At 48.2% G+C, this 24,674-nt stretch overlaps 10 protein-coding genes across 10 annotated transcripts; 3 read left to right on the top strand and 7 right to left on the bottom strand.

Moving 5' to 3' along the window:
- Positions 1-117: 117 nt before the first annotated feature.
- On the top strand, positions 118-2,092 carry I302_102694 (tRNA (5-methylaminomethyl-2-thiouridylate)-methyltransferase; the record flags this gene model as incomplete). Its single annotated transcript, XM_019188066.1, has 8 exons — positions 118-319; positions 388-449; positions 539-834; positions 900-1,080; positions 1,176-1,314; positions 1,463-1,655; positions 1,721-1,894; positions 1,963-2,092. 8 exons carry the CDS (start codon positions 118-120, stop codon positions 2,090-2,092), a joined length of 1,377 nt encoding a protein of 458 aa, XP_019050944.1.
- A 301-nt stretch (positions 2,093-2,393) lies between these two features.
- Positions 2,394-4,012, bottom strand: I302_102693 (uncharacterized protein; the record flags this gene model as incomplete). Its single annotated transcript, XM_019188065.1, has 4 exons — positions 2,394-2,913; positions 3,140-3,419; positions 3,555-3,759; positions 3,830-4,012. The coding sequence occupies 4 exons, from the start codon at positions 4,010-4,012 to the stop codon at positions 2,394-2,396; spliced, it is 1,188 nt and encodes a 395-aa protein (XP_019050943.1).
- Positions 4,013-4,620: 608 nt separating this feature from the next.
- I302_102692 (uncharacterized protein) lies at positions 4,621-6,172 on the bottom strand (the record flags this gene model as incomplete). The annotated part of the gene is made up of 6 exons (XM_019188064.1): positions 4,621-4,721; positions 4,813-5,251; positions 5,367-5,381; positions 5,453-5,654; positions 5,751-5,916; positions 5,998-6,172. The coding sequence occupies 6 exons, from the start codon at positions 6,170-6,172 to the stop codon at positions 4,621-4,623; spliced, it is 1,098 nt and encodes a 365-aa protein (XP_019050942.1).
- Positions 6,173-7,977: 1,805 nt separating this feature from the next.
- I302_102691 (uncharacterized protein) lies at positions 7,978-8,932 on the bottom strand (the record flags this gene model as incomplete). Its single annotated transcript, XM_019188063.1, has 3 exons — positions 7,978-8,268; positions 8,346-8,381; positions 8,441-8,932. The coding sequence occupies 3 exons, from the start codon at positions 8,930-8,932 to the stop codon at positions 7,978-7,980; spliced, it is 819 nt and encodes a 272-aa protein (XP_019050941.1).
- A 909-nt stretch (positions 8,933-9,841) lies between these two features.
- Positions 9,842-10,834, bottom strand: I302_102690 (uncharacterized protein; the record flags this gene model as incomplete). The annotated part of the gene is made up of 3 exons (XM_019188062.1): positions 9,842-10,109; positions 10,185-10,694; positions 10,752-10,834. 3 exons carry the CDS (start codon positions 10,832-10,834, stop codon positions 9,842-9,844), a joined length of 861 nt encoding a protein of 286 aa, XP_019050940.1.
- A 298-nt stretch (positions 10,835-11,132) lies between these two features.
- On the top strand, positions 11,133-13,337 carry I302_102689 (dihydroxyacetone kinase; the record flags this gene model as incomplete). The annotated part of the gene is made up of 7 exons (XM_019188061.1): positions 11,133-11,334; positions 11,418-11,705; positions 11,768-11,964; positions 12,033-12,516; positions 12,573-12,704; positions 12,771-12,886; positions 12,954-13,337. The coding sequence occupies 7 exons, from the start codon at positions 11,133-11,135 to the stop codon at positions 13,335-13,337; spliced, it is 1,803 nt and encodes a 600-aa protein (XP_019050939.1).
- Positions 13,338-13,464: 127 nt separating this feature from the next.
- On the bottom strand, positions 13,465-16,524 carry I302_102688 (uncharacterized protein; the record flags this gene model as incomplete). The annotated part of the gene is made up of 11 exons (XM_065869538.1): positions 13,465-13,567; positions 13,636-13,784; positions 13,876-14,043; positions 14,116-14,335; positions 14,415-14,618; positions 14,705-15,021; positions 15,088-15,181; positions 15,242-15,611; positions 15,681-16,220; positions 16,286-16,316; positions 16,408-16,524. 11 exons carry the CDS (start codon positions 16,522-16,524, stop codon positions 13,465-13,467), a joined length of 2,313 nt encoding a protein of 770 aa, XP_065725610.1.
- A 388-nt stretch (positions 16,525-16,912) lies between these two features.
- On the top strand, positions 16,913-18,604 carry I302_102687 (uncharacterized protein; the record flags this gene model as incomplete). Its single annotated transcript, XM_019188059.1, has 3 exons — positions 16,913-17,427; positions 17,503-18,293; positions 18,354-18,604. The coding sequence occupies 3 exons, from the start codon at positions 16,913-16,915 to the stop codon at positions 18,602-18,604; spliced, it is 1,557 nt and encodes a 518-aa protein (XP_019050937.1).
- A 2,338-nt stretch (positions 18,605-20,942) lies between these two features.
- Positions 20,943-21,229, bottom strand: I302_102686 (uncharacterized protein; the record flags this gene model as incomplete). The annotated part of the gene is made up of 2 exons (XM_065869537.1): positions 20,943-20,970; positions 21,036-21,229. 2 exons carry the CDS (start codon positions 21,227-21,229, stop codon positions 20,943-20,945), a joined length of 222 nt encoding a protein of 73 aa, XP_065725609.1.
- Positions 21,230-21,704: 475 nt separating this feature from the next.
- I302_102685 (uncharacterized protein) lies at positions 21,705-23,882 on the bottom strand (the record flags this gene model as incomplete). Its single annotated transcript, XM_019188058.1, has 5 exons — positions 21,705-22,346; positions 22,425-22,573; positions 22,632-22,823; positions 22,892-23,498; positions 23,607-23,882. The coding sequence occupies 5 exons, from the start codon at positions 23,880-23,882 to the stop codon at positions 21,705-21,707; spliced, it is 1,866 nt and encodes a 621-aa protein (XP_019050936.1).
- Positions 23,883-24,674: the final 792 nt, after the last annotated feature.

The following is a 24,674-nucleotide window of genomic DNA, read 5'->3' as shown; positions in this document are numbered from 1 at the left end:
CTCTTCCTTGCCAACAAATCTGATAGTATTCATCGTCATCGACATCGGAGCCCATATCCACTCGAGGGAGAAAACAGAAAGGGAAAGGAGAGTAGAGTAGAAGAAAGGATCAACAACATGGCTTTACTAGGACTCAGCACCTGTCTGAGATCATGTCATCCGATAGCAGGTCCATCGAGGATTGCCGCTCGATATATACCACGAAAGAGGATCATAATGACTGTGATCAGCAGAAGAAGTATAGCTACGCTGTCGCAGAAGGAGGTGAATGATCTGATACCCACTCTCGATCAGTTGGGTTTGGAAGAAGGGGATGATGGTGGGCAATCTTTTCGCTTCAATGTGTACCATGAATGATAAATTCTGATTATATCTCTATCTTGCTAGTGACCGTAGCAGTGTCTGGAGGAGTCGATTCAGCTACATCATTGAGGATACTGTGCGAGCTGGTAAGTGTGATAAGTAGTCTCACTGCTATACTCTCGAACTATCCAACAACGTCTCAAGGGCAAGGCTAAATCTAATGTATATGACCTAGCCACTAAACCTCGACGTAATATTCATGCGCAACTGGGATCCCCTCCTGTCCGAATCTTCCTCTTCTTCCCCTTCGTCGCAATATGCCCTCTCATACCAATCAAGCAATACCAAGTCAGGTTGTCAATGGGAGAAAGACTGGCACGATGTCCAATCTATAACCAGATCCATCGGTATACCTCGAGATAAAGTCAAGCTGGTCGATCTCAGTAAAGAGTACTGGAGTAGGGTATTCGAACCTTCTATAAATGTTTGGGAGAATGGGAGAACCCCAAATCCGGATGTAGATTGTAATAGGTGTGTTCCGTTTTCAGGCTCTTTACGTCGAGCAGCAATGTACTGATGATCTGATGATGATTTAGAGAAATCAAATTCGGTGCTCTTATGGAACATCTACCGAAGCATAGACGACATTTCCTAGCTACGGGGCATTATGGTCATGTCGAGCATTCTTCTGCTATATCCAAATTGATGAGAGCGGAGGATCATACGAAAGATCAGACGTATTATCTCTCGCAGATGAACGAGCAGCAACTCAGCAGGGTGAGCCAAAGGTTTTGGATATCTGTCATTCTGATGGTCTTCTATTGGTCAGACATGGGATCGTTCATTTGCTGAATCTATTCCTCCTGGTGTAGACCATACTTCCTCTTGGTCGATTGACCAAATCCACCGTTCGTCAACTGGCAACCTACTGGAATCTGCCCAATGCGAAGAAGGAGGAATCCATGGGAGTGTGCTTTATAGGTGAAAGAGGTAAATTCGGTGATTTTATATGTAAGTCGTTGTTATTCTCTTGCTTTTCTCTCACATACAATATGGCTCTGCAGGACAGAGTATGCTGGCTCTCGTTTCTCGTTTGTCCCATATGAATGATGGTCTATGGACAGAAAGCGATGACTGACCTGTCTAATTATTGTTACAGCCCAGTACACCTCTCCACCCAAATCCCAAGGTCATATCGTCACTCTAACAGGAGAGATGCTAGGTCATCATAAAGGATTATGGTACTACACCATAGGCCAACGAGCCAAAATTGCTGATCAGCTCAAACCCCTGTACATCGCTAAGAAAGGTCTAGGGGAACATAAGAATGATATTCTGGTTGTTCCTGGCAAGTGAGTAGTAGAGTCATATACAGGGATAAACGGCAAATCAGGCTGAGCTGGTCATTGCATTCAAGTGATCATCCGATGCTACAGTGTACTAGCGTGGCTACCGACCGCTTCCATTGGATCCATGGAGATTATCCCTCTGATCTTATAGAGAAAGACTACGATGGAAAGATCAATGTCCAAGTCAGACATCGGATGGACCCTGTTCCTGCGAGAGTTACACCGACGGATAGCAATGGAGGGTGAGTTGGGTTCTCTTCCATCTTACATCAAAAGGCATAGACAGAGATGTTTCTGATATTATCTGTAGTGTTATCATCGACTTCCCAGACCCTCTACCTGGCGTGGCACCTGGTCAAGTAGCTGCGATATGGTATGGTGATTGGTGTTTGGGCAGTGGAGTTATCAGAAATTCTAAGTGTTTGAGTGACGAACAGTGATCGGAATAGAATATTGGGAGAGACTGGGCGATTTGGGCAATCGATTATCTGATAGAACAAATATCTCCACTGTCATAGAATAATATCATTACTTGTTGTACAGCATCACAACTCTTTATAAAACGCATGTCACATATCATTCGCATGTCACCACATGAGATACGCCAAGTTCACTTGCGCAGTGGTCAGTCCAAGCGTCAAATGTTCACGGCCAATCGTGTGAAACCCAAATGCATGAATCTAGATCAACCGTACAATGATCTGATGCTATATCTATATACAATCTCTCTCCCCACATAATTTAGAGATAAGTCCTGACCAGACCCTTCCCAGCCTCAGCCGCCATGTTCTTAGCCAACCCCTCGGTCGTACCGTTCAAACAGATCATCTCCAACCTCGAAGGCTCCTTCGTAGGATTCTTAATTTCCTTGGGGATCGAAGGGAACTCTGACAAACCCTGTTTCCTCCTCTTGATGTTCTCCTCCTCACGATCCTTGACCATCTGTTCGTGCTTCACCTTCTCTCTGGCGATTTGCCTACTCAGGAATGCAATGTTGTTGGCTTCGTGCGAGTGGAGGGTCAGCGAGTCAAGGGTGTTTTGAAGGTAGGAGGTCAAGGAGGTCGAAGTTGGGTTGATGAGTGGTGCGAAGGATGGTGGGAGGGGTACTGAACCTGATGAGCTAGATAGGGTTCGTTCGGTTTGGGTTTCGGAGGATGGAGTGGTGAGGGTTGAAAGGAAGGCGGAGATGAGAGTTGGGGAAGTTATGGTGAGAGGTAAGGGTGAGAGGAGGGTTGATGAGGTTATACCGTTCTCGGTAAGGCTGTGGGGTAACAAAGAAGCAACGTCAGCGAGATGTTCCGTGCTAACAGCTTGCCAGCATGCGTTTCATAGCTTGAGACTTGGATTTTTCCTCCTAGCGACGATGCTTTCACCGAACGAGATCCTGGAGCGATTTCGCAACGACCTCCCCTCCCAACAGCGATTCTAGTATTTGTCGAGAGCTTGCCGCGGTATCCAGGTCAAATATAACAGGAATTCCCACTCACGTCTTCTCATCCCATTTACCCAACTTAGCAGCCTCCCTAGCCCCTTCACCCAGCCTGTAAGCCTTCACGCTCAAATCACCTCCATTGGATTTACTAGCATCGTGAACCACCAAGATAGCCTTTCCCCTTCCTCCAGCGTGTTTCTCAACGGCAGACAACAGCTCGATGGATACTCTGGTGGCGAAGCCTCCGTTGTGCGTTGAAAGGTAGATACCCACTGGTGAGTCGGGTGTTTGGACCTCTCTTAAGTGGGTGAGAAGTCGATCAGAGTATGAGTTGGCTAATGGGTATGACAAGTTAGTGTGGTTGCGTCAAGCGCGAATATATGATTGTATGCGTTACGGAATGACGGTGTATGTGGAGATTGGAGGAGTAAGTTGAGCTGGCTCGAGGAATATTGGAATATCCCACTCACCCCCAAGGTTAGTCTCTCCTCCTGGTAAAGCAAACGAATCTTCCACTTCCATCACTCCGTCCAGATCCAAACCCAACAATACACCCAGGCAGTCCGTGTGAGATGAAAGGGCAGTAGGTGGTGGTGCGTTTCTATCTTGTTGTAAAGTGTTGGCTGGAGGGGGTGGTAAGATGTCTGTGGAATGTTTCATCATTTTGAGGAAGACCTGTTGATGCAAAAGTCAATACTTCCTTTCTTCACGACGCATCTATCTTCTTAAAAGTATAATTACTCACCAAGGAGTTCAACTGCACGCTCTCTACCTCCCTAGCAGCTTCTACATCTACAACACCCTCCAGCCTCTGTGGGAACTGCTTGGGTTGTTGCTGCTGTTGGGTGGTGGTGGAAGGTTGGGGTGTACCGGTTCTTGAGATTGCAGCGGGTAATGAAGCTGCGAGAGCAGCTGCCATGGAAGTCATTTTGAGTGGGTTTCAGGCCTTTTTCGTCCGCTCTGGTTGGTCTGTGTCGAGAGGGGATGGAATGGGATGGACGATATGCGACCTGCTGAGCTGTTCCCTTTGTGGATGTCTTTGATGATACCAGATAGAGGTAAATTATCGATGAGAATGATATCAATTCCACTAAAAGAGGACAAGAGACGCATGAACAATAAAAATACAGAATTCAAGGTGGACGGCGTTTCGGCGTTATGGATCACCTGAGACAGCACTTAAAATATCTTTAGCCAACGTGGCGGTTTTGTTCATCTCACCGCATACCAATGCATGTTTGGATGATGCAACGAGGACCACATGTATGGCTTGTACACTTGTGCATACTCATATCTGCTTTTTCATCTATCTGTCTACCTGGAAACAATCATACCTATCTGCACATTCTCACTCGTCTTATCAGACCTTGATCTGTCTCGTTCTCACGCTGAGACCTCGACAGATCGTGCTTCAGGATAAGAAGCCTCGAACTGATGAGTCGCCTTGTACTCAGCCCAGCTGTATTCACGCATATTTCTGGTTAGCCTTATCCTTTCAATCAACCCCTATATTCGAGGTCAGATGTGGAGGAAGACTCACTCGGTGTACCCTTCGGTACCTTGGGTGTAGAACAGCTGTCTGTTGTACTGAACCAGCGGCCAGTTGTTCTTGATCCTAGCTACTAGGTCGGGGTTTGCTGAGGACAATCATAAACAGGTCAGCTGATAATCACACCAACAATCTTACGATATCAATGCCAGAAAGCATTATAGATGAAAATAACCTACAGGTAAAGTACCTTCCGAAAGCAACCAAATCGCCATTCTTCTCGGCGAACTCCAACGCCTCTTCCCTCTTGAATCCCCCAGCCACGATGAACGCTACCTTCCTCTCCCTACACATCTGTCTAATAGGATCCAGATCATCCTGTTCACCCAACTTGTCAGGATCCTGGTCCGTCGCACCACTCACTCGAGGCATCACCGCGTGTATATATGCTAGTCCCGGTAACGCATCGAGCACGGCCTTGATGCATGCCATATAGAGGCCAAGGGGGTCATGGGGATCTCTCATACCTTGAAAAGTGGAAAAGGGGGATATGCGAATTCCGATTTTCTCTGAGCCGATCACCGCAGCGACGGATGTGAAGACTTCGAGTGGGAATCGGAGTCTGTTGGCGAGGGAGCCGCCGTATTCGTCTGCTCGATGATTGGAGTTTCTTTGCACCTGAGTTGAGGTGTGACAGAGAGAAAGGACAAGAATGATAATATCATCAGTTCATGGGATAGAGCACTGACGTGAACCTTGCCGATCAGGCTGATTTGGACAGATGAAAACTCACGAATTGGTCCAACAGCTAGCGTTGAAACAGATCATTTATCAGCTTCGTCACATAATCACTGATCAATATCCCCATGTCCAGCTCACATATCCGTTAGCACTGTGCAGTTCCACACCGTCGAACCCAGCTTTCATGCAATTCTTAGCTCCTTGAACGAAATCACTGACACTTCGCTTGATATCTTCGACGGTCATCACCTTGAGGGGAGGCTTCGGGGCTCCAGGAGTGGGATCGTTCATGTCGGATGGAGCGTACACTACCGATGTACAAGTTGGATCTGCAACTCGACTACAAGAATAGGGAGATAAGGGTCGTTAGCTTCCTCATGTTGAGTGACCCATCGGTGGAACTAATCTGTAAGGAGAGGAGAGGTGATCAACTCACCCAGCGGCGAAAAGCTGACAGACTATCTTGCCTCCCTTGGCATGAACAGCATCCACGATCTTCTTCCAAGTTTGAATCTGATCTTTCGACCAGATCCCAGGCGAATGATGCCATCCTTTGCCTTCTGCGGAAGGTACCACTCCTTCGGTGATGATAAGACCGCCATCTATTGGGAAACCATTACATCAACAGCTCATTATGGAGGAGATTGTTTTTGTTCGTTCCATAAGATACGGATTACACTCACCGGTAGCCCGTTGCTCATAGTATGTAATAGACGATTGCGCAGGTACAGCAGTCTCGTCATCCGCTCTGAGACGTGTCATCGGAGCCATCACCACCCGATGTTTCAGGTGAATCCCACCCAGCGAGATGGGCTGAAATAACGCGTGCTGTTGGGCCTCAGGTGGGTTGATAGTCATGTTGGTCAAAGTGGTGATCCTCTATTCCTGGTATACATCTGCTTGAAGAGCTACAACCATTAACAAAGGTCAAAATTACCAGCTCTTATATCTCCAAAGCAAACAAAGTACTGTAGCTGGACCACCTCCACCACCCATAATCCCACCATAAAGACGTGCTTACTAAGATCATTCCGTCAGCCTCCACACCGCTGTCAGGGATCGTATGTGTAACATGCATGTCGTGATCGTAAAGGTAGATCTATGTCCTGGACTGAAACGAAGGAACATGGCTTGTTAGATGATAAGACTACAATACTCTACTCTATGTACGGGTTCATGATGGTCCCATGGTGACACAATATCTGGTTGATGATCACTGTATCCTTCCGAAAGCACCAAATAACCTAATAACCCAAGTGCTCTTTCCTTATCTTTATGGCATTCCCTCTGAGGTCCCGCAGTCTCTGAGGGACTTTCCATTTGTCTCCCTATTCAGTAATCGTAGAAATCAGTCTACGACACTTGATATCTATACCAACACCAGTCGGTGACCGCGGGGACCGTAACATGAAGGTGTATATATGGATCCACTCACAACTCCTATAGCTTTCAACCACTCATCTTGGTTCTCAAATTCCTGCGGATGACCTATATTGAGATCGCCAGGTATGTCGAGTCCCTCTTCAACGGGGGCAAGGGTGCGATCGGCGCGTTGAGATAGGAATGTGCGATTAGAGGGGAAGTTTTCTCAAATAGCGGGAGAGGGTTCACCTGAAACGGAAGTCAGTCCTTGGGCAATTAGATAAGACAGCACTTAAACTCACAAATCGATCTTCCACACAGAGATTATCATAACACTCCCGTCAGATTAAGCAATGTGCAGTTCACACTTGTGCGACCACGTATGGAGGGGCAAGGAACTCACGCAATCCAATAAAAGCCAAGGTCTTTGAGTAGAGTCAATCTACCTGACCTCACTAGCTGCGAAGTACTGCCCCTAATGAGTCTTTGAGTTCATAGTTACTCTTGAGTAGGGAGTGCTGATTGATATACTAAGTTGAGAGTCTAAGAGCCAACGCTACACGGTAGGTTAGCTCTGACATAACAGCAACACCCTTATCTATCCAACCCCTGTCAAGCCATTGAGCAGCAAGTTTGTCAGACAAAATCGAGGTGACAGTCAGTCACGGAGGTCAATCCTGTAAGGGTACTACACCGTACCGCAAGGTGAGTCTGACGCCAAGACACACAGGACGACATCAAAGGGGTGGAAGAAGCGGTGGGCGCAATGGCTCTATCTGAAGCGAACGATACAAAGGATAGGGTGGAGAAGAAAGCGGAGGACAGAGTTCAACGAGAGTTCGTTGGGCTTATTGAACAACGATGATATGAACATGTTTCAGCCGGTCACCAGTATGTGTGTTATGTGTGTGCGTGTGTATTTGTGAATAAATCCATTCCTGCGCGCTGGATCTGGTCTCGTAAATGTTCCAATATCGTAGTGTACGCGGCTAAATACCTCGTAAAGATCCCGATATGCGTTCTGACATCCAACCGATCAGGGCGTCAAAACGAGAGTTGTAATAATTGCGTTCTGTGTTTTGGTACCAAACCCTTTGATGCCAGACCTTGGTGATTTAGCAGCTTACGCAGACCGTGCTCAACTATCTGAAGATGTATGCATAGTGTAAGAAGTATGAAATCGCCTAATCTGAGTCTGTGACAATGACAACTACGACAATGTTATCGGATGTAAAGGTCCCACCACCATATCCGATGAAAAAGCTATATCTTAATACAGAATGGTGTTTAGTCATTGGAACCTAAACTCTTCCCGTGGATTGGGTGATACCGCCGTCCACGACGATCTGTTGACCAGTGATATATTGAGCGGCGTCGGAAGCCAGGAACAACGAAGCATTGGCGACATCGAAAGCATCTCCCATTCGGTTCATGGGGACTTGAGCGTTTCGTTTGGCAGCGAATCCTTCATAATCACCATTTGCGTATTTGTCGGCGAGCATCTTCAGGAGCGGTGTAGCCATCAAACCCGGAACGACAACATTCATTCGAATGTTCTTTGGTGCGTACAATACAGCGGTAGCTGCAGTGAACTGGAATAAGACCTCACATCAGGCTCAAGCTCTCCACGGAAGACGCACGGTCAGGATCAAATTGCATGTGCACATACCTGTATCACCGCAGCTTTGGTGGCGGAATAAGCAACCTGCAACAAGGGAGTATCAGCAAGCTGAAAGCATGAGCGGAGGACCACACCAAACTTACTTGCGGTTTACCAATATACCTCAAGCCAGCTACCGATGCAACGTTCACGACACATCCGCTTCCTTGGGCCTCCATGATCGGTAACACATAGTGGCAACAGAGGTACACACTACTGAGGTTGACCGCGCATTGCTTGTCCCACACGTTCGGCTGCATTTCAGCAGGCCCACCTGGCTCCGATCTACCAACGTTGTTGACCAGGATGTCGATTCTTCCATGTTTCGCCATACAAGCATCTACGAAAGCTTTCACTGAGTCCGGATTGGTGACATCGGCAGCAACCACGTCGCATTCGTACCCCATTTCGGTGAGTCGCTTCTTGTTGTATTCGGCTGCTTCTAGTGTCAAGTCGCAACCGAAGATCTTGGCACCATTTCGAGCCATGAGAAGAGCGGTTGCGGCACCATTTCCCCAGGAATCCGGATCAGATTGACCGATACCGGTAAGGAGAACGACTTTGTCTTTGTATGAAGGGAATGAAGCGGCCTCCATTGTATTCAATCAAATCTTTCTTTTTTGTCTTGTCTTCTAGGCGTTGGAACGTGAGTAATGATAGAGACAGGAGGATGGGGCTAGATCACGCTGAGAGGGATCACTTTATATCGATATTACTACAGCAACATATTACTACAGCAACGGTCTTATACCGCAGAATGCCGGCCCACCTAAGCCTTCTCCGCACTGGTTACCACATGACTACGGTTTGCTCCTAACATGAATCGACGGCATTATGGATATAGGTCGGAGATCCGGAGAACTGGCTACCCCGCATCTCCGGGTTCAGGAGGTTGTAGGGGATTGTCGGTCCGGGCAAGCCGTCCTTTGCGAACCCGCCTCAATTCCCTCGTTGTGCCGCGCCTGATGCGGGGCATCGAGCCATGTTGCTGAGGGGAGAAGGATACCAAGCGGGGTTTTGATGGGCGCACTTCATTGATTACGTTCTGGAGATGTCCGCTCCCAAACAAAATGATCAGCAGACCACGAGCACATGTCTGCCACATGGAGCTCGCAGGTCACCATACAAAACAACAATTGGCCAGCTGACTGCCATGCATATGAAGCGGGTTAGAATCCTTGTGTTGATACCTGTCCTGTCATTGTACGCATTCAGCCTTTTGATGCATGCATGAGCTTGTCTTCTGATGCTATAAAAACCTTATCAAATTTTATGCGGAGACTAACTTCAAGTCCACGTCATGTTGAAGTGCGCGAAGTAAATATTGAAGTACGCCCCACAAAACCCACCAAGCGGCACAATTATACCGAAAATGAATCGGACACCGGCAGTCTGGCTTCGGAAGGCACCAAGACATCAATGGTTCTGATTGGCTTCGGACAAAACTATTCAACGGTTACCAAGAGCATACAATCATTGTGGAATAATATTGCATGAGAAGACTATCAAGCTTTGCCTACAGAACCGGCGACTCCCATGAATCTCTCCACCTCGCGCGAATAGATTTCAACACCTTGTTCCTGCAGTTTAGTCAACTCCAACTTAGATGAATTATCCCCAATGAACTTCATATAGTTCTCCCTGACAGTTCGGTTCTGGTTGATCTTGACCATTCCCATCGTCATGCTAAGTTTGACCATCTCGTCAGATAGAGGATGGGTTCCGTGAAGAACGAGAGGAATATCAGGAATAGCCTTGTGAATACCAGCCAGTCTGCAACAATCAGATGGCAAACAATAGTCAGAACAACACGACGCGTAGATCATTGAGTGAGTTATCCCAGCTCACCTGTCGACCTGCCACCATTTCTCGGCACCTCCGGGTGGATACGGTCCGTGTACGTTGCCGAAACTGGGAGCCAGGAAGTGAATTCCTGTCTCCTCGATGAAATGAGCAACAGTGTCAGGGGAGGTGAGGATTTCATCTAAGCCCAAGTCAGGCAGACCGTCTTCACAGCCTTCCATTCGACCGATCTCGGCTTCGATCGTGATGTTCTTCTCGGCCGCTCGTTTGACGATATCCCTGACATACTTCGAGTTCTCCTCTTCCGAGAACAACGAGCCGTCCACCATGATGGAGTCAAAGGGGAAAGTCAGAGCGAGCTCGACATCTGCGGGCTGAATGCAGTGATCGAGATGGACTGCGATGGGCACTGAAGCAGAGTGAGCTGCTTCGACGATGAACTTGACGAAAGGTAATCCTTGGTTGTGCATAGTCCAGGGAAAGACTTGTATCAATGCGGGTGATCGGCACCGCTCTGCAGCGCGAATCACAGCCAGCACTCCCTCGGCATTGTATCTGAACGGACGTCAGTCACAGACTTGTGCGAGATCAACAAAGTAGAAATTAACCCACACACAATAACCTCCGATTGCATAGCCTTCCGCCTTCGCCTTGGAGAAGATTTGATATGTTCGATTGGTATGCGGGAAACTCATTGTGGGACTTGGGCGGTTGAAATTGATAGGGTAGCTCAAAGTGGACGATGGAACCAGATCAGAACCGTAAATATAATCGCGAAGACTCAATGGAGATGACATGCATACAAGCATAAACATATAGACTGTCACCCAACGGACCCGGAGAAATATGACCGGTGCACGGAGATTGCGAACCGGAACTGCAAAATCAGGACCGGAGATGCGCGTCTGAGGCAGATACATAATTCAGCAAGGAGTCTGTATAGCATCCTGCCAGTGATGAAGACACTAAGAAGTTTACTTGCACTCAAGCAGCATGGCAACAAAGCATTTCTTCAACGCACAGACGGACGGTAGCGGCACTTCGTTGGTCGCCAAGCACCTTGAAGGACTCGTGGCGTGCCGCGGGGGATCACTTGTATTACATCCGGACAACATTGTGACGGTAGCTCATCATGAAAAAGCCAAAGTTGCGGTCATAAGTGGATGTGGGTCAGGACATGAACCTGGTATGGCTCGTAAGTCATGACTCTTTGAAAACCTCTGTAGGCGTACCGACCGCCCTTATGCATCAGATGAGGCTGACAGTGGTCGTGGACAGATTTCGTTGGGTGCGGAATGCTCACCGCTGCTGTGCAAGGGGAACTATTTGCGTCACCGTCAACTCGACAGATTCGAAAAGCACTAAACATGTGTTCCCGATCTGCTGGAATCATCCTGATAATCATCAATTATACCGGCGATATGCTACATTTCGGGCTTGCCGCTCAGCAGCACAACGCTTCTGGTAATACTCCGGTCAGAAGTGTGGTAGTCGCAGATGACGTCGCGGTGGGGCGGTCAAGGAACAGCTTAGTGGGCAGAAGAGGTCTGGCTGGCGCAGCCATTGGTACGCTTTGTCTCTCTCAATCGCACACCAGGAGACCTTGCTGAACGGGTGTACGTCCGTAGTCATGAAGTTGATCGGAGCTGCTGCTGCTGCTGGTCTCAGTCTCCAAGAATGCGGTGCTTTGGGGGACGCAATCGCCAGTAATCAAGTAACAGTCGGGAGCTCGCTTGATCACATACATGTCCCCGGGCGATCGCAGGAATACGGGTCGCTTACAGATGACACACTGGAGCTGGGCATGGGGATTCATAACGAGCCTGTATGTCTGCTCTGTTGCTTCACGCCTACATACAGGATTCGGCTTACGCTTGCTTTATTCTCGATCAGGGTGTACGGCTTATTTCCCCTATCCCAAAACCCACCGATCTCATCAGTGAAATGCTTGCGCTACTTCTTGATGCCGAAGATACAGAGCGAGCATATGTTCCCGTCAATGACAACGACGCAGAGCTTTTAACCATTAACAATCTGGGTGGGGTTAGTCTCCTTGAGCTGTCCGCTTTTACTGCTCATACAGTCGCTATCCTCAAACAACGCTACTCAATTTGCCCAATTCGAGTTATGCAGGGCACTCTGATCTCCTCCTTGAACGCTCCTGGAGTTTCAATCACCTTGACCAACCTAACAAACGTTTCGCGATCGACCTCGACCTCGATAGACCGAATCCTGGAATTCTATGACGCTGCTACGGACGCTACTGCTTGGCCGAGAACAGCTCTGCCAATCAAGGAGATGACGACTAACGCCGCCAGACTGGTCGAGACGATTGAAGATGAAGACGACAAGCCAAGCTTCAGTCAGGATCTCAGGTGTGAGTGGTTGGGAAAAAGGATGTTGGAAGGGGTAGCCTAACGGAATTCGCTGTAGTACCCGCCGAAACGGAAGAAAGATTACGGTTAAGCTGCCAAAATGTAATCTCCGCCGAGCCGATGCTCACGGTATGGGACACCGAGATGGGGGATGGGGATTGCGGAGAGACACTAACAAGAGGTGTCAAATGTATGTTGCAACTGCGGCTAGCTTCTCGAGGTTGAAAACAGAGACTGAAAATGGTTCCCATGATAGCCTTGCTCCTTTGGCTGGACACTGTGTCGGGACAATCCCTCTCGATCTTGAGCTTATTGAGCAGGATAGTTCACATTTGCGAAGAAGATATGGGAGGAACCTTAGGAGCCATATTTGTGAGATACTTCGCCTTCTTCTTTGCACAAGCTGCATCGAAAGGTAGCTAATTAACAACCTGTGTAGGCTATTTTTTTCGCTTCTTATCAAAAGCAGGTATCGGAGAGATGTGTTGGTAAAGATGGTACAGTCATTCAGAATGTTCTCCTGCAATCACTGGCAGGAGCCCTGGAAGGTCTCTGCAAGTACACTCTTGCCAGAGAGGGTGATCGTACCGTGATGGATGTCCTCATACCCTTTGTCCAAAGGGTGGCTGAAGATGGTTTTGAATCTGCCGTCAACTTTGCCAAAGATAAAGCAGAATACACTAGACGTATGGTTCCCAAGCTTGGAAGAGGTACCTATGTCGGTGAAGGAAGCGCCGGTACAATCAGACCACCCGATCCAGGAGCGTATGGTGTGTATGAGATATTGCGCGGGCTGAACGGTCAAAGCTACGAAGAACTGTGATCGGAAGACATCATACATAGCTATGTAGTATCAGGGAGACGGCTCTCTGCACCTAGACGCATTTCGTTGTCATGTAATGCATTTCAATCATCTGGTGAGCCTCAGTTGGCATGACACCGAGGGTCAATTATTCTGGAAGTCGAACCAAGCTATTAAGCTCCGCACTACCTGACGGCAAACCGATGGCACACATCAGCTGAACGTCTTGCCAGAATTGTAGATCATTGACGCTGCAAATTGGTCAAATCTATGAGCGAGAGTCTTCGCGAGTAATGGCACAGTGCAGATGCAGACCCACTTGATACCGCCAGAAAGCATATTGGTGGAAGAAGTTCCTCCTGCACCCGGCGAAGGCGCTCTTGACTGTGACAAAAAGATCTGATCCCAATCAATCCCTCCCCATCGTCTATGGCGAGCCTCAGCGATGTCAACGAATTTTTGGGATTCCTAAACAAAATCGCATAATCGTATGCAGTCAGCGACAAGAGCTAGTTGACAGGCTTCTGTAGATGTGAGCATCGAATCGTCATGAAGTCACCTGTAACAGAGATTGCCATTCTGTCTGGGTCGTCCAGGTCATTCTTGCTAATCCCAATTGCGCCGACTCTAGGATCTTCCTTATCTCCTTGTCGTCCAATGCATCATCGTATAGCATCATGTAAACCAAAAGCACAGCGATGGCGCAGAAAGTAAAGTAAGCCGAGGTCTGAAGCCGAATCAGATGGCCAGTGAGCAGTGGCCTGCCCCGACCGAAGCTAGCCAGGATTTGGCAACTCACCCAATACGTCCCGTTGTACTGAGTATCATCTTTGATTTCAGCAGCCATTTCTGCGATTGCCATGGCCGCTTCCACGCATTTGCGAACCTCGTTCGGCACTTGACGGTGTGGCAAAGCGTCTAAAGCACCGGGACTAGCGGAAAGGAACTCCTCCAGCAGGAAATTGCGGTATAATAGTAAGCGGATGAACCAGTAAGCTCCTTCCACTGTCCGACGTTGTCTGACGAGAGCCATACCATACAGTGAGCGACGATCCTTCTAAGATCCGCCGAGATGAGAACTCAGATGCAGAGACTCACCGCTCAAAGAGATGATCCACCATGTAGAATTGAGAAGTGGAATCTTTGATGCGCACTGTTCGAGGTTTAAAGAAAGAGGGTATGGATCTCTGCCATTCATCAAGCTCCTGCTCCAGTTGCAAAGTACCCTGATGTCGCACCTCGTGGGAAGATGACGAGGTTCTCATGACGTATTGCAGGCAATGTCCGAGTATGTGTCCAAGCCTACGTGACGATCCCCGAGAGTAAGTCGATGCATCATGGAGAGGGCCATGTGGCCAGCGGCCGCAAGGAGGAAGATCACGGCTTACTTTATATGTACCAAGGACCCAGGGAGCGCCTTCGCGTCTGTCGGATCGATCACAGTCCCGTCTGACAAAGGACTATGCTCGCAAAAATAGGCCTGATTGATGTCTTCCTCCCGAAGAATAGTGGGCAACCCGAGCACGGCGGATAGATATCGATCAAGAATGAAGGTCACCCAAAATGCCAGCTGTCTCGATTGTTCAACCGAGACTGGGTTGTCGATGTGGTGCCTGTGCAATCCAAGCATCTGCCCTATCCTGGCGGCCGTACCTAGATGTATCCAAGCTGCACGGAAGTGCGACAACCCAAGCTGTAGCTGTACCTAAAAAGGGACGAAGAAAGTCATCAGATGCTTTCATAGTGCATGGTGGACCCGAATTGGACGCACCGTTACCAATTCTATCTGTACCGTCCGCAGTGAGGTAGTCGATTTCTGTTGGAGGTTATTTCTAGTTCTCGTTGCCATGTTATAGATGCGCTTTCTGTGACGAGATATGAGTTCCACGACCCCAGCGTACCAGTTGCGCACAGGAATGGCTTACGCTTGGCTCCGCTTTTCCATAGGATCTAGGTTTTTCCAAGATGCTGACCACAGACAACCGACTGCCAACACGATGAGTAAGAGGATCGTATCCTCTGGGTGCAGGGGTTTATCCGCATATAGTGCAACGAAGCTTTGTTGGATGATCGCGCGTGAAAGGAATCGATAGCTCACAGAACTATGATCGAAATAACAATCGACCCATAATTGCGCATCGGACTCTGGGGGTAGGAAGCTGGGTGTTTCCTGACCAGTATCTTCATCGTCCGATTCGGGCATATCATTGATTGTGCGAGGAAAGGAGCGAAGGGAAAGGGTAGTGCTCAGACTGCGGTACACACTGTCCAAGAATCCACTACAACTTGACCGACCTAAGTTGAGCTGCTTTGTCAGTTCTCACAGCCTGCGATGACACACAAGTCCTTGTGAGAAGGACCCACTTGGATCATCCTGCTTCCAGCTAGCTGCTGATAAGCGTTCGTCAGGCATGTCATGTTGTAAAGTCCTGATTGCGTGCTGTGATGGAGCCGAGCCCTGCGACTGCTGTGAAGTTACTGATGAAATGATGTCTACCGCAGCATGGACGGGTTCTGATGGCCAACCGGAAGTGAAAAGAGGATCTTGTAGGTTGACCGCGGACGTCGCGGAGGGATCCATGACTTGATCCGTGTGTGCGATCGCCCCGGCCTCGTTTTGATCCGGCATCAATGGCGCATTAGAAGACCCACCAATTGTAGAGTCGACTATACCCATCAATTGATCCACTGGCATGGCAGGTATGGACGCTGGATTACCCTCACTGGACGGGGCGTGTGTAACATTGTGGCCTCCCTCCTTGTCCGGCTGTCCGGTGTTCACCCGTTCAAACACAGGCGAGCGCGAGACATCTGAGCTCGAAGCTAGCATTCGGTGTGTAGAGGAGATATGGGAAGACAGCTTGCCCCGGTTTCTTCTGCCATCGACACGAGAGTACTGACACACTGCATACCCATTGGATAAGCTCCATCCACGTGTTGGCAACTGGAAATGTGGGATATGGGCTCACTTTTGTCCGATCTGGTGCACCGCGAACAAGGCTTGAACGTGATCATCAGCCAGTAAACATAGTCAGGCGGAGAATTCCATGATGTGGAGATTGCTCGTCTTGCATTCGTTCTCCGCACTCACCTGACCGCCTTCGCACTTGGCTTTCGCCGCGTTGCAAGCATCGCATGCGTGACTATTCAATTTCCTTCGCTTAGGTACCTCAGGATCGCCCGAGTCCGTCTCTCTAGCCTTCCCCATTACCGGAAAGGATTTACTGAGATACGATTGCCGAGGGGTGTGCTTTCACAGACATGTCGATGAGAAGAGGGAAATGAGGAGACGATGCAGACATTAGTGACAAACACAGAAATGTGATGTTTGGGACCATCCGGAAATATGTTTGGCTTTTTCCGTTTCTCCGGTTTTCCCCGTAAGGGAAAGTCCGGTGATTGGCGTTCGGAGACCCCTTGGGGAAGGAAAACCTTGGATGATTTTGCCAACTTACGACGGTTGAAAAGAGTATATTAAGACAGCTTGGAATAATTAATTTCTTTTCGCACAAGTTCAAGACAGCAACGAATTCTGAAGCAAGCGCATTCCCTCAAATCCTCGAAGTGCAGTCAATCTCGATTTCCCGTCACGCAACATGACGACTGTTCAGTCGACACATTCTACCGAGCTCGCCGAGTTTCCGATCGACGCCAAGGGCGAAATTCTGCAGATTGAGGAGCTGAATGCCTCTGGACCTGGTGCCGAAGAGCTCGATTTCATCGCAAACTTCGACGAAGTCAAGAAACGAAAGATGTATCGTAAGATCGACATCCGATTGGTACCTATGCTCGCTGCTCTGTACCTATTCTCGTACATCGATCGAGCCAATATCGGTAACGCCAAGATCGAAGGAATGACAACCGATCTCAAGATGAGTGGTACTCAATACAACATCGCTCTTTCGGTCTTCTTTGTCCCCTACGTCTTCTTCGAAATGCCAGCAAACGCCATTTTGCATCGATACTTCGGAAACCGCCCTTCGTGGTGGATTGGCGGTCTGACCCTTTGTTGGGGAACTATCATGGCTCTTCATGGTGCAGTCCACTCCTTCGGCGCCTTACTCGCGGTGCGACTCGCACTTGGTATTCCTGAGGCAGGTTTCTTCCCGGCGTAAGTCTGTTCGCTGCCGCTGCAGGTAATATCCTAAATCCGAGTACTTATGACGGCCTTTGAAACTCCCGACAGTGCCGTCCTCATCTGCAGTAATTGGTATCCTCGACATATGCTTCAAGTGCGAATTGCTCTCTTCTACAGTGCATCGGCCCTTGCTGGAGCCTTCTCAGGACTGTTGGCCTTCGCCATCGCCAAGATGGACGGTGTTGGCGGGATCGAAGGTTGGAGATACATCTTCATCCTCGAAGGTTGCGCGACTGTGGCTCTTGGATTCTTGGTTCCCTTCGTCCTGCTGGACACGGTCTCCACCTCAAAGTTCCTCGACAGTGACGAGAAGAAATACCTGACATTGGTACAGAAAGCTCAAGACGCTTCCGCCACCGGCGATAAAGATGTTCACACTGGGATCGACTGGAAGACAGTACGATCAGTCGTGACCGACTGGCAGTTGTACGTTCAAGCGATAATCTACTGGTCCAACACCGTGCCCAACTACGCGCTCAAATTCACTTTGCCCACCATCATCAAAGCCATGGGATTCACCTCGTCTAATGCTCAACTTCTGACTATCCCACCTTATATTCTCGGATGTATGTCTGCCTTTGGGTCCGCCTTGCTCTCGGACCGATTCAAGAGACGTATGCCATTCATCGTCGGCGCTCAAACACTCGTTGTCATTGCTTTCTGCATCATGGCTCCATTAGCTCCGCGAATCAAGGCCAACATCGGTCCATGCTACTTTGCTATCTGTCTTGCGTGCTTGGGCTTCTATCCCATCAACCCCGGAGGAAACGCGTGGACCGCCAACAATCTGGCTGGACCGGCCAAGCGAGCGATGGGTATGGCATATATGATCTGTATCGGTAAGTCTCTTCCCTTTCGACATGAAATCTCGGTATTGACAATATCGTTTGATCACATAGGCAACATCGGAGGTCTGATCGGGTCTTATATCTACATCGAAAAGGAAGCTCCTTCCTACCCCACCGGATACGGCTGTTCGATTGCTTTTCCTCTGGCCGGCATCATCGCTGCCGTGTCTTTGGAGTTTGCACTTATCAGAATCAACAAGAAACGGTCCAGGCTTTCCGAGGAGGAGGTCCGTGCCAAATACACCCCTCAAGAGCTCGCGGATATGGGAGATCGATCTCCCTTGTACCGATACACACTCTAGGCCTAGAAGGGGCTCTAACTCTTGATTTTTGGATCTGGCGAGGATGAGGCTATGGTTGATGAAAGGGAGAGGCGTGGCTCTGATTGAAGCCGGGACACTGGGGTGGTTGGTAATCGTCAATTCTCGCTTCGATGCTCAATGACGTGTACTTAGCACATATGTATCTGCTACTTGCGTTATGATATATCTCCTGATTTTCTGGCTGCGACAGACTCGATGAGAATGTGCTAGATTACACGGGAGTTTGATGAAACACCTCCTCACCAGACTCACCAGACTCACCAGACTCACCAGACTCAGGTGGGAGTTCATCTTCACCGCTCCACTTCTCTGGTCTCGCAGCAAAATTCGGCTGAGCGCCGAAATGGTGACGTATCGGTCTCATCAGCAAAGGTAGATCGATCCGCAAGTGGTAAGGCATGCAGTTGGCTAGCATTGAGTCTCACAGATTTTTACGATCGAAGAGTTCGTCCATCCTTGTACATCCAGCACCAAAACACCGGGCTCGAAAGTGTCTTGAGACATGAAACGCATCAGGCAGATCGGATATGAGAGAACATTACTCGGTTCCACTCGGACGCCCGCCACAGTCGGACGATCATTAGGATTTTCCTAAGAAAAACTGCTTTTGGCCCCGCTCATTAGCGGAGCTCGCCAATTCCAGTTACAATTTTTCTAATCATCCGACTGGGCTGGGCGTCCGAGTGGACCGTGAATACGAGTAATTGACATCTTAGGTGGCTCAAAACTGTTATGAAATTCACCGTAAATTCCATAACCTCTTGTCACGTGACACCTCACGTGGCTCATATACGTCATATCTCTACTATCGTATCGACAACATTAACGCTTTGACCAACAACCTCAAAATACTACATCTCGACGAGCGTCGGAGATGAATAGTACTATGATACCAACGACCACTCAGTACTAGTGATGGATATGAATAAGCATCCTAGGAGATACTCGGACTTGCCATACCATTATTCAGCACCATCAATGATTATTCCTAACCATCAACACTAGTACCTCCGGTATCCTCGACAACCTCGGATTAGGATGATTTTGAGGGGTGTTCTTTTAGAAATGTTTACTCAGATTGATGGTGATTATCAAGCATGGGTTAGAATGTGAAATTAGTAGATAGAAGCTTGGTAAGCGTATATACGATTGTAAGATATATAAGATGAGCTCGTCGAGCAACTCAGAACTAGTATCCCCAGAGATCTAGTTCTGTAGTTGTTCGATAGCAAGTGCTATTGAATGAATAGAGTTAATCTACCTGACCTCACTAGCTGCGAAGCACTGCCCCTAGTGAGTTTTGAGTTATAGTTTATCTCGACAAGGGTCGTCGAGATTAGTTTTAGTTACACTCTTGAGTAGAGTGCTGATAGTTTCGCTAAGTTTAGAGTATAAGAGCCAACACTACCAGGTAGGTTAGCTCAGACATAACAATCTCACACGCAATCGAATATCAAGAACACCCATGAATGCTTTTTCGCTGCAAGCTTATCTTGTCACGATGATCGAACTAAGACCTCAGTAGATGGCCTTGAACATATGGGAGACGGCCTAGAGAGGCGAGCAGATGACAAGAGGAGGACGGAAGATAGGATAATCTAACCGAAGTATATAGTAGACCAACGATGAGATTGAGTGATCAACAAGATTGTTGGGCTAACCTGGATATTGTTGAGACTTCTACAATATCCTAGCTAAAGAAAGCAAGCACTCAGCTAGATTAGTGTGACTTCCAAGGGGACAATGGACAGTTGTAGCCTTGAGGAGATGCCGAGGTGCAGAGCAAAACCGTGCTATCTAAATGATAGTAAGACACGACAACCATCGAGAATTCATGAGCGTCCATGTCCATAATCGAAGTAGATGTTGAATGGACGAAGTTGAATAATACCATCTATTATCCTATCCTCTTATCCATCTCCTACTATGAACGGTATCGTTGATGTCGACGATAACGGAATCAAATATATGGTACGGAGGCAGCCGACGTGACAGCGCACTCAATACACTACCTCCTCTCATGCAGTAGATCGTACTCAAATGGACAGGTATGCAACCCTTGGGTATTTACTACGACTCTATTTGAGACAGAGTACGCATGTCGTGTGAAAGAACTGTAAAATTGTACTTGAACAAATAGGATTTACCTCAAAATATGAAGTGAACACCCCTCATCAAAAAAATATCTTGTCAGCTATTTTCCTGCCAAGGTTTCAGTGTAGCCAAAACAGCCACTCACCAACCTGAAGAAGATTGGTCCGGAATCCATCGTAGATAGCTTATACAGTCCAGTCCGTTCCCATCAGCCATTTCATTCTCATTCTAGTGAATACATCGGTCCGTTCCTTCCCGCATCATAGACCCAGGCCTTACATTTGAGACCCAGACTAAGGTCCTCATCCCAAGTTACCAGGCATTCTCCAGGATCAGCATCGTAGTTCCATACTCCCCCTGCTGTGTCCCTGATTTCATGTCCACGACTTGATGCGGCTGGGCACCTTTATCAAGTAATTGGGCGATCGCCGCCAATCCAGAGGCGCCACCTGCTCCTATGATCGCTACTCTCGAGAAAGATGGGAGCGGTGTAGAGGGTGCGACGGTCATGGTTTTTCTCTGCGATGTACAAATCTATCACTAGAGGTATGATCGGTTCTACTTTGATTGTTGAGATGCTCGACCCACGATATACACGACTATGATGAAGACTGCAGAGCGAACAGCAGTACAGTATAGGGAACGTACACCTCGGTTATTTCCGTCACTCAATCACGAACTGATACGTGATCAGGTTAATCTCTTATCAACGTTCCTGAACCAGCAACCACTCATGGGAACAAGTATGAGGTCTCGCGAACTACTCGTATCCGTACGACCATAACATCGGACATACATGGTACTTTATAAAATGCTGATGTTCGCTCAAATTAGACTGAAACCAACGTTGTTGAGTATGTATATCGAAATGTCCGTGACTGATAGAACCCGTTGTCTTTCTCAGCACTCAATCCCTTCGATATTTGATAAATTGTCCGCTGATACGATAAATTCCCCTCATATAGTTCCAACTCCCAGCACATTTCTACTGCCCCTCATCTTCCTTCTGATCCTCCAACGCCTTCGCCTCCAACTCTCTCCACCATTCCACCCTTCTCTCATACGCTCTAGCCCCCTCCCCAGGCGTAGCAATGACCTTTATACCTTCCTCCGCCAAATCCGAACTCTCTCCTTCCCCTCCTCTAATCTTTCGTCTCTTCTCTCTGCATTCCTTAATGACCTGATCAAAACTTGTCCACTCCCTTCCCTTCTGTGTCCTTTCCCAGCCCCATCTTGCTTTGTAAGCTACACCTACACTACATGAATTCCACTGTACGTCCCTCCATTCCCCATCTAGGTAATCTACGTTCTTACACACCTGAGTGCACAGTACGTCCGCCATGAGAGATAAGATCGTTCGATTGGCACTTGCCCCTCCTGTCGCATATACTCTCGTCAATCTAGGTAGGGAGATTTCGATGCCCGCTGTGGAAGGAAAGGCTTCAGGAGATTCTTCTAGGATCGTTGACGATCTGGACCGGTAGTTGAGTAATTGGGATTCCAAGATCGCCAATGCTTCCTGTTGTGGATTAGAAAATTCCTTGACCCGTTCGGCATTTCGTACTTCGAAATATGGTCCAGATGTTGGGTCGGTTGTGTACTTGTAGATCCCATGAGCATTGTGAGGCTATTCAAATGATAGCGGGTTAGTATAAGTACTGTGAGATATCATAGATGAGTGTCGCAGGCAGAGGAGACCACTCACCACTATATCAGGAAGCAACCACCAGAACGCAGCTCTGGAAGGTAGATCATCGAAGGATCTAGGACGCAATGCTTCCACAGCTGCGTTGAACGCATCCCACGATTTGTTGAAGTAGAGATTTCGTACATGTTCACGAGTGAGAGAACCATCTGCAACCATTTGCATTAATTCCAGATTGGCGAGCCGAAGACAATACCGGTAACTCACTTTTGTAGACTAGCATGTTGAAGTACCGCAACGACTCTGCACCTTCCCTTTTGTCGCTATCTTGTGAGCTTGGAGGAGCTATCTGAGCAGGATGGAAGAAGGCGTGATGTTCCGGAAGCGGATAGTAATTGCTGGTGGAGACCAGAACAACATCGGATGTACCCATCGATATCAGGCCCTCGCTCTCTCGTACTGAATTGAAAATTAGCATAAACAGCCAAAGATCATGCAGGTAACAAACATGCAAGATTTCGACTCACAGGTCAAACTTAGGAAGGTAGCTGGGTTATCTCCCGTCCCAGGAAATACCAAGGATTCCGGGTCGAACCCATATCTTTCGACAAACCACTTGCCAATTCTCCCTACTGGTTTCCCACCATCACTTTCCACCTTGCCCAACTTCTTAGCTAATTCCTCTGCACCTTCCTTTCCAGCTATGGCCTCTAGCAGCTGTTCCGACCAACCTCTTTCTTCCCTGTTCATAGTCCACAGGTTCATCCCGCACGCATCACTCTCATCTATACCTTTTACTTCTCCATCCAGACACAATAACGTAGTTACCGCACTACTGACTAGACTGATCCTATCTGTGTTGTCGTATGCTGAGGGGTCGATCCGTTTGAACCGCATGATCTGGGCGCCGGTAAATCTCTCGTGCGCTTTTGAGCCTGTGATTTGCGCGAGAGCTTGCTGACCTCCTACTGCGGTTTCTAACTCTTTACATTCGCGGGTGGTGGAAGAGTCTTGCCAGTTTGGGACGATGGGTCGAGAGAAGGCATCTTGCAGTTGGGGAAGCAGGGGTGAAGATGAATCAGGTGATGAGAGCAATGAAGAGGATGATTTAGACCAGTATACCGAAGCGTGTTGCTACGGTATATACAATCGTCAGTTTGATTGGACCAGAATGAGTCACATTTGACAGTATTTATCCTCCTAGGTACTATGTTGGTACGAGTTGCAACAGATAGTACTCACCTGTCCAGCTGCGGCTACACCTCTAATCTTCTCAACATCCCATCCGGCCTTTTTAATCTTCTCGAACAATAAATCCAGAGCTTCCACCAACATCAACACGGGGGAGTGTACTTCCCCCTTCTGGCCAAACAGTACCCCTCCCTTCGTGCCGTAATGCGGTAGATCCGTGTCGAAATGGATACTACATTCTGATTTGACGTCCAGGTTGACCGACAACAAGGACGCCTTGAGTGATTGGGTGGATGCGTCCAGTCCTAGGAAGTACGGTGCCGACATGGTTGCTTACTGAGAGAGTCAGGTGAGGAATAAGAGGGACGAGAATGAGTGATGCTGTAAGATATGTTCATATATAGGTTGATCATGCTGTACATACTTTTGATGTATATCACCGGTGGAACTTCCGCTCCGACCGCCGGGCGGTATTACTCATTGACTAACGGCGAAAGTGAGAAAGTAGAGCCGATATTGGTCAATCTTTCTTCATTTTCGTGCAGTATTGCCATTCCCCGCCCTGTCAGCCCAGGATCTGGATCTGGGTCTGGAACATTGGTGGATTGCTAGGTCTATCGAGTGTGGGTCATAAATCATGAAAAGCATATGATGATAGTAGTACCCACATGTCTGGGTAATTCAGGTTGTTAAATTGATGGTCGATCTGTGAATAGGCACGGGCACGCACCTCGCTCTGCCCTGGTCTAATGTAATCGTAATCAATGATTGCAATCATTACAATTCATTTTGATCCCGCTACTAATCAAGCATTACAACTGTCAGCATTTTCCCATCACCCTTACTGTGCGGTACTTGTAGTATCCTGCCGATCCACACTGAAGGATATCTAATCTGGTCATTCTGTTCAAGAAATCGGAGATGGAGCATCGTCAAAGCATGCAAGATCGCTGCGGCATTGCAACCATTCCTCAATCACTGAAAACCAATCAAGGAAAGATCTCATCAGGCCATGCGTTTATCATGTGGAGCTCACACCCAACACATATTCGGTTTCTTGGGCCGGAACTCGGGAAATCGGGGCAATTGACAATCTGCTTCGGGTCGTCATTGTAGCGT

Source organism: Kwoniella bestiolae, chromosome 1, assembly GCF_000512585.2.
Source record: "Kwoniella bestiolae CBS 10118 chromosome 1, complete sequence".
NCBI lineage: Eukaryota > Fungi > Basidiomycota > Tremellomycetes > Tremellales > Cryptococcaceae > Kwoniella > Kwoniella bestiolae.
The sequence above is the reverse complement of the archived record's forward strand: the minus strand, read 5'-3'. Positions and strand labels throughout refer to the sequence as shown.